The sequence below is a fragment of the Vigna umbellata genome, chromosome 1 (assembly GCF_029865625.1).
Source record: "Vigna umbellata cultivar VRB3 chromosome 1, Vumbellata_1.0, whole genome shotgun sequence".
Lineage (NCBI taxonomy): Eukaryota > Viridiplantae > Streptophyta > Magnoliopsida > Fabales > Fabaceae > Vigna > Vigna umbellata.
In genome coordinates this window covers 48441339-48449523 of record NC_142165.1, presented here as the reverse complement: position 1 = coordinate 48449523, position 8185 = coordinate 48441339, and the positions used below count along the sequence as shown (strand labels likewise).

At 31.5% G+C, this 8185-nt stretch overlaps 2 protein-coding genes across 3 annotated transcripts; one reads left to right on the top strand and one right to left on the bottom strand.

Annotated features, from left to right (window-relative positions):
• Positions 1 to 1616: 1616 nt before the first annotated feature.
• On the bottom strand, positions 1617 to 3839 carry LOC124825640 (Tetratricopeptide repeat (TPR)-like superfamily protein). Its single transcript, XM_047298309.2, has 2 exons — positions 3761 to 3839; positions 1617 to 3673 (listed from the first exon to the last, which is right to left on the bottom strand). Exons 1-2 carry the CDS (start codon positions 3768 to 3770, stop codon positions 1758 to 1760), a joined length of 1926 nt encoding a protein of 641 aa, XP_047154265.2. The 5' UTR covers positions 3771 to 3839; the 3' UTR covers positions 1617 to 1757.
• Positions 3840 to 4166: 327 nt separating this feature from the next.
• On the top strand, positions 4167 to 6495 carry LOC124825621 (protein yippee-like At4g27745). Of its 2 annotated transcripts, none has more exons than XM_047298297.2 (4): positions 4167 to 4283; positions 4484 to 4512; positions 4651 to 4777; positions 6072 to 6495. In XM_047298297.2, exons 3-4 carry the CDS (start codon positions 4685 to 4687, stop codon positions 6297 to 6299), a joined length of 321 nt encoding a protein of 106 aa, XP_047154253.1. In that variant the 5' UTR covers positions 4167 to 4283; positions 4484 to 4512; positions 4651 to 4684; the 3' UTR covers positions 6300 to 6495. The 2 variants fall into 2 exon arrangements, with proteins under 2 accessions (XP_047154253.1, XP_047154246.1); XM_047298290.2 differs by having other exon boundaries at positions 4271 to 4407.
• Positions 6496 to 8185: the final 1690 nt, after the last annotated feature.

Sequence of the window (8185 nt, the reverse complement as noted above, 5' to 3'; positions counted from 1 at the left end):
ATTTAATTGTTAATTTATACAAACGGATAAATCAGTTAACCAATTATGTATTTTCTTATTATCTGAAATAAATTAATGTTGAATATCAAAAAAAAAAAATTAACATTAGCTTGGATCAATATGTATATGAGAAAAAAAAAAATTCAAGAAATAGGCTTGATTGAATTAAATAGAATTTATATAGTATGAAATAAAACTAGTTTATGGTTGATGGCTTGAATTCTTGTATGCTGAAGACTTTTTAAAGACATGAATTTATATGAATTGAACATATTTTAGGATGTTCATCTATTCCTTTTGCTATAAGATAACTTTGTATGATTCTTTTTGCTTCAAATACTTTTGGATTAGAGATTGGGGATTATTTGTGGTTGATTATATTATGACTAATAACTTTCCTTGTTAAATAATCTTGTATACACATTATATACATATTTTGATGCGTACATGAGATGTTTGTAACATAGATACATTTTTAAATTGATGAGATATATAATTTTTAAAATTGTTTACAGAAGTTGATCACATTTGATCTAGTCAAATTGTTAATTGATGTTATCATGTCACAAATCTTTTAATAACTCGAGGGCCAACATGTTTTTCATAAGGAGAATTATTTTTTCTGGAAATTCACTTGTGATGTGAATGTAGTGGTCTGTTTTACCATACCTTTGATTTGATCAGATAATCAAGAAAACAAAAAAATAATGAATTATATAACAACGAAAATATAAAAAGTTTACATTGTTTTTTCATGTAACTGTGCTAGACACTTGCGATCCAAAATTATGAGCCACGATTCTATAACACAATAGGATTAACCATCTATATAAGTGATTCTATAACATATTACAATAATTATTAAGACTGCAGATTATTATCTGCCAAAAACGCTATTGTTATTCTCTACAGAGGCTACCACCTATATAATGAAAAATTACACAATCAAAGTGCAGTGCATGACCTAAAAGCCAACAAAATTGATAGCCTCGTTAACCTGTAACAAATAAACTAACAGAATAATTACTCAAAATAAGATTTACAAAATCACATTACACATACTTCCTGCATTGATCGAAACAAGACAACAATGTAACTTTTTTGGTCTCACTCAACTGGGCATTAGTCAAACCAGTTAATTTTCACAGCAAAAGTACGTTATGTAGCAGCATGTTGGATCTCATAGGACATTCGTTAGAACGAGAGCAAAAGGACATGCATGCACTGCTAGATATAAAATAATGATGTTCAAAAGTCAGAACCATTTATAGTTTTTCAAGGTGTACTTGAATGTACAAAATGCATATGATAGAGTTTTGGCTTCGGACATTTTAAAGCTTTCAAGGTGAGAATCAATGCAAAAGGAAACCTGGGAGGTTCAAACCTCATTTTGGATTAGGCAATCACTTATGTTGTATGATTGGATGCAAGGAAAGGTGCTAGAGTTTGGCTTGAAACGAACTAAATAATATTTAGTAGATAAGAGTATTTTTCCTGCCAAAAAAGGAGAAGAAAAAACTAGAATACAACTAATGTTGCTTATTTGGCTTTAGACAGAGAGAATATTCACGTTTCAAAAATTCTGCAACTTCGCTTGCATATTTGCACCCCAGGCAAAACAAAAAAATACAATGCATTAAGAGTTATAACTTCCATGCAAAAAAACTCATTCCTTTTGTGATTAGGTGATAATATTTGAACAAAAAACTATCCCATGATACCTATCTATGATTAGGTAATATTGATAATAATTAGCACTACCAGTAGTCCCCACACGAGCAGGATCCATCACGAATATGATGAAACCGATTGGTGTCTCTGACTATGATTTCCCTCTTAACCACCAATGACACATATTTTATTGCTGAGTGGCAATCACCACAAACCCTAATATTCTTCATAATGCGTATAATAGATCCAGGAGGAGTATTCAGAAGGGCAAATGCAAGAGCCAGCTTCTCACTATGATACTGCAAATTCAATTCCTTGTCTTGTTGGTCTACAAACAGAAGCACATGACTAGTGTCAGGAACATAGCCAATCTCTTTAATTTTCTGATTTAGCTCCTCCCACAATTTATGGATCTTATCTTTCTGTGGATGGGCAAGGTCATTAGCCACAAACACGTGAACAGAATTTTCAATCTCAACCCAGCTACATGCTGGTTCCTTCTTCAGTCCACTATCTTTCATTATCTTTCTGACTTTTGCAACGTCCTCCCACCTCCCAACAGAGGCATAAATATTGGCGAGTAATGTATGTGTCCCTGGATAAGAAGGATCGAGCTCAAAAACCCTCTGGGCAGCATATGCGCCCATTTTGGTGTTTTTATGCATCTTGCAAGCACCAAGCAAAGCACCCCAGATAGCCACAGAGGGCTCAATTGGCATTCGTTCTATGAAACTCTTTGCCTGATCAAGAAGACCAGCTCGACCAAGAAGATCAACAATTGCCGTGTAGTGTGAGACTTCTGGTTCGATATTGTACTTTCTCATCAATCCAAAATAATGTTTACCCTCTTCCAAAAGTCTAGCACGGCTACATGCAGTAAGAACAGAAAGGAATGTTATATCATTAGGTACAATTCCAAACCTTATCATTTCTTCAAAATGTTGCACTGCTTCCTTCCCAAGCCCATGCTGGGCATACCCTATCAGCATGGAATTGCAAGAAACAATATCAACTTTCACCAACTTGCCAAAAACCTTCTCTGCATCCCAAATGCTGCCCGACTTTGCATACATGTGAAGTAGGGTGTTCCCCACATAACCAACCAACTTCTTACCCGATTTCATCAAATGCGCATGAAGCCATTTCCCTTGCTCCAAACACCCCATACTCGAACAAGAACCCAAAAGTGCCGAATAAGTAAACTCAGTTGCCTTGTAACCTTCCCTTTGCATCCTCACAAACATAGCCAACGCCTCCTCTCCTTCACCCTTCCTAGCATGACCTGTTATCAAAGCATTCCAAGAAACCTCATTCTTACAACCCAACTCATCAAAAACCAACCTTGCCTCCCCTAAGTAGCCACACCTAGCATACATATCCACGAGGGAACTCCCCACAAACACATTAGAGTGACATCCAAACTTCCAACAACAAGCATGAATCTGCTTCCCATAACCATAACTTGCTATAAATCCACAACATTTCACCAAGCTCGACAATGTGAACTCATTCGGCTTCGCACCCTCCCGGAGCATCTCGGGAAACAACACAAGTGCGTCATTGGCGCTTTCATTCTGAGCATAGCCAGTGATCATGGAGGTCCAAGTGACCATATCCCTGCACGGCATTTCATCAAACAGGCGGCGTGCATCTTCCAAACTGCCACACCTTGCGTACATGAAGAGAACAGAGTTCTGAATAACGAGGTCATCTTTGAACTCTGAATTAAGAATGTGGAAATGCACTAGTTTTCCTTCTTTAAGCTTTCCCAACTGGGTGCACCTCTTTAGCAACGTGTTATACAAGCTTCTGTCCGGTTGGAGCGAACCGCACTGAATGAGGTCCAGAACGTGAAGACCGAATTTGGAGCTGTTCAGACTCCGTCTCAGAATGTTCCTGTCGTCTATAACGCGTGATGAAATCTCTGAATCTGTGAGAGTTGCTGGAATCGCAGATTGCCAAAGTGTGCGACACGAACCCAAATGTCGTTTTATAGATTTATCTGCAATTGCAAAGAAAAATCAACACACAATGGATAAACTACAATGGAGCAACATTTGAAAACCCGAAAAAAAACACAATGTTTCACATTTGATCATCCCTTCCTCAAATTCTTGTTTGTACTTCGGACCAAAAGTCACTAATATTTGAAACCTAAATAAATAAACACTAACCATATTATTAAGTAAATAAATAATCTTTTGGAAAAAGAAATACTTATATTTCCCAAATTTTACCTCTTTTTGTTAAACTTTATAATAAATAATAGGTTTTTTTTTTTTACATAAACCTAGACTTCATTTAATTTTGGGCATAATTTTGTAAACGTGGAAGTTTAGTCCTCATAAAAATTGAATTGTATATATAGGCTTATAGTTTTATAAAATTGAGCAACTCATGTCCACAAATAAACTATATAAAATCTATGATAAAAAAAATGTTGATCTTTCTATAACTAATAATAATGCTAGTTGATATATTAATATAGAATTGAAATTATTAACTTTTGAAAAATTGAAAGACCAAACATATATTATTATATTTTTATAAAAACAAAAATTAGAAATTAACAAAAATCAGATTCCGATTCATTCTTCATAGAAAAATTCAAGGCAAGGAGTTGCAACCTCTGTCACCCTTTAATAATGAATGAAATTGAGTTTATATCTTTAGTTGGTCTTATTTTTCTGTATTCCGGATATTATTACTCGTAGTGTTGCCCTTTGTTTCACTGCTGTGCGGAACTTTTCCTTTTCTCTTTACTTTTTTTCTCAGAATTTGCGATTGATTCTGGCTTAATGTCTTGTTGCAGATCTTTGGGTCATCTTTTGGTGGTTGCAGGTAAAGAAATCTGGTTACTTTCCAGCTAACTACCCACTTTTTTTCTCTTGGGGTTGCAGATCTAAACCTCCTGTGTGTTCTTCTCACTCTTGCATAACTGAGATTTTTAGTTTTGCTGTTTTGATTTTGATTTTTCAGATAAACGGAGTGTTTAGTTTGCAATTTTTGACAAATGGGGGAAACGATAGGGCCTCGCTTATACTGTTGTTGTAACTGTAGGAACCAAGTCTCCCTCCATGACGATATAATTGCTAAAACCTTTCAGGTAGGGATTTTATTTTCGTGTATCTTTATCGAAAATTTATAAATTTGTGGATATTTGATGAAAATGTTACTTGTTCTTGCGTTTCATATGATGAGATTTTACCCATGCTTTCTCTACTGGTTAGTTTGTTTGTTATCGGTGCTGATAAAATGGTGAATTATAAATCTCCTGGTGTATTGTGCTTTGTTTTAGTTTGTTTTTTTTTTGAAGAAGGTAAAGTGGTGGCAGGGGTAAGATCATGATCATATTGTTTGATTTCTAATGCTTGAGGTGAAAAGAAGATATAGAAAAAGAGAAAAAGTAAAGTGCAATGTTATAAATGTTGGAAGTCCAAAATTGTCTCATGTAAACTCTTGGGGTCTATTGTGTTTTCATGGTGAGTTTCCCTTCATGAATTGGCTATGGTAGTTGGCAAAACTTCCCCATGGTAGAAGTAGAAAAATAACTGAGCGGAGAGTATGGTAGACATGAGAAAGAAGAAAACAATTCATAGAAAAACTTTTCATTTTGTTAACATGAATCTTTGGCCCAGTAGATTAGAAGCACTTGGGAAATATAGTTGAAGTTAAGGTCTGTAAATGAAGGAAAACAGTGTCAGTGTGTTTTAATGTGACTGGATCCCAAACCCAAGAATGTAAATTTCTCAGAGGTCATTTTGGGGAGATTGTCTATGTATATGAAGACATTTTAAGCTCCTTTTAAACTTCCTTAAAATAAACTCATTTTGGCTTACAGGAATATGTTAATGTTAACTTCACCATGTATGCTAGCATGTTCTAAACTTATGGACCAAGTGATTGTTTGAGAATGAACTCTTTTCATAAGTTAAAACTAATGTACAAAAATTCTACAAAAAGTAGTTTATGTAGAAGTCATAAGTATGAAAATTTTATCTAATTTTTCTTTCTTACTTTTGTTCTTCTGAAAGTTCTTGAAAGGAGTCATGTCAGATACTGCTGCACATACATGTTTAATACTTTTAACTTCATTTTATAATTTTTAAACATGCATTTTATAAACTTCATGTTTATTATAGTGCTGATGAGAGTACCTTTATAATACTATAATTAGGTAATCTTTTTCATTTTGTTATAAGTTTATGATGCTTTACACTCTTTTATGAAACATTATATCTTTCTCCCGGTTTAAACTATTTATTTACATTATGTTTTGATTACTTTATAGGATGATTATATTGTTCTGATGTTATATGTCATATATGTGCTCCCTAGCTATATGTGTTCTTTTCCCATGTCTTTATCTAACAGTTATTTGATACTAATGTTTTGATTAGGGAAGGTATGGTCGAGGTTTTCTGTTCTCTCATGCAATGAATATTGTGGTAGGGCCAAAAGAAGACAGACACCTCATGACTGGCCTACATACTGTTGCTGATGTTTACTGTGGAGACTGCCATGAAGTGTTGGGTTGGAAATATGAAAGAGCTTATGAAGCATCACAGAAGTACAAGGAAGGAAAATTCATACTTGAAAAATCCAAAATTGTAATGGAGAACTTTTGATTTTTCCTTAATATATTAATCATCATGATGTCATCTTAAGATTACGAGCTGTCTCAAATTTGTCAATTGTGTTTTTTAATTTGATATGATTGGTAGTATGAGTACAACTGATATTGGAAGATAATATGTTTATCCCTTGTCCATAAAATTGTATGCCAACTTGTATATGGGATGGACAAATTCTTTTTTACTTCAATTTTTTTCATTTTACATCTCATAAATATAAAATTTGTGTTTTCAATTCGAAATTTTGTATCATACAATCCGAAAATAATATTTTATGTAAAAAAAATGTTTTGATTATGTAATTCGAAAGAAAAAAAAATTATATAGGGGTAACTTTTTTGTGTCTAAAACAAATACCCAAAATGGACTGGAATGCAATTAAGATATTTTCTTGAGACAGATTGTAATTTAGATTATCAAATAGGTTGATTTCCAGTTCTAGATTTATTTTGCTTCTTAGGATTCTGTGCGGAATAGATTCAGTTTCAGTCCTGACTTTACCTTTGCTTTGTTCTGTTCTTGCCAATTAAAATTTACTATTGTTATTTGTTTTTTTTTTCTATTGTTGCCAATAAGAATTTATGTTTGTTACAATTATAAAAGTTACTGCTTTCTTGTAGATTTTTCTGGATTAATCTAAAGTTAAAAATGACTTTTAGATTGTGTACTTTGGAAGTAAGATGTAGTCAGAGTTATTTTTATACTAGTCATCTTCTTTAATTTTCAAATTTTGACTTTTTTATTATACAGTTTAAAATTTATTTTAGTTTACATTCATTTTTTCTAAAATTATTTTTTACTTTTAAGTTGTATATTTGAAAGATATTTGAAAAAAAATTCAAAATTAGGTATTTTTTAAAATTATACAATTTTAAAATCTTCTAACTTTTTCAATTTAAAAGTAATTTTGACTTCTAAATTAAATGAAAATTTTTATATTCAATTGAACATTATTTAAAAATGTAATTAAATTCATTTACCCCATTTTAAAAATTCAACCAAGAATTGTCCCATAAAAAAATGTCAATATAGTTTTTTATTTTGAGCTATAAAAATATTTTTTTAAATCATATTTAGTTAATCTATAATTTTATATTAAATCAAATATTATATCACTGTTCAATAACATTTTTTAATAATAAATTTGGATAGATTATATATATATATATATATATATATATATATATATATATATATTAAAAACTATTTTTAGTTAGAGAATATAAATGTGAGACAGATAATTCACTAGAAAATATAGATGTCAGAAAACCATGTGTTTGAAGTGGATTAACAAATTATATAAAATGTGTATTTAACTGGTTTTTTTATCCCGACGATAACTTAAATTATTTTTTTTTGTTAATTATAATAAATATAATTAATTTCAACGTAGGAATGAATTGTTATCAAAACATAGAAAAATAAATAGAAAGAGATAGAAAATAAAATATCAATACAACCATAACAAAAAAAATATATATATAACAGAGAAAATCACGAAACTATCATGATGAGAGAGAAAATAGATTTTGAAAAAACATCACACAATGAGAGTGAGAGGAAGAGAGTAACATCAAATAATAAAAAGAAATAAAAAAATGTAATCAAAGCATAGAACAGAGAACTAGCTTAAAAACCCTAAACTTAAAAAACATAGATCGATTATCAAAAGTGAGAAAACCATAGATATAAAAGACACATAAAAAAAATAAAAAGAATAAGAAATAGATAGCAACAAAAACAATTAGTTGAAAAAACAAACAAAGATAGACATGAAAACTATGTAAAATGTCTTTAAATTGTAGGTTAGGTGTCTTTGTTGATAACTTTACTTAACGAATCAATCAAGAAATGGTCATAGACAGAACATTTGTTCAGAA

What these genes read in the sequence shown, in the direction of transcription:
- LOC124825621 (XM_047298297.2), top strand. Translation starts at nt 4,685, where the DNA reads ATGGGGGAAACGATAGGGCCTCGCTTATACTGTTGTTGTAACTGTAGG. An exon ending in TAATTGCTAAAACCTTTCAG is followed by an intron (nt 4,778 to 6,071) that starts GTAGGGATTTTA and finishes TGTTTTGATTAG; the next exon opens with GGAAGGTATGGTCGAGGTTT.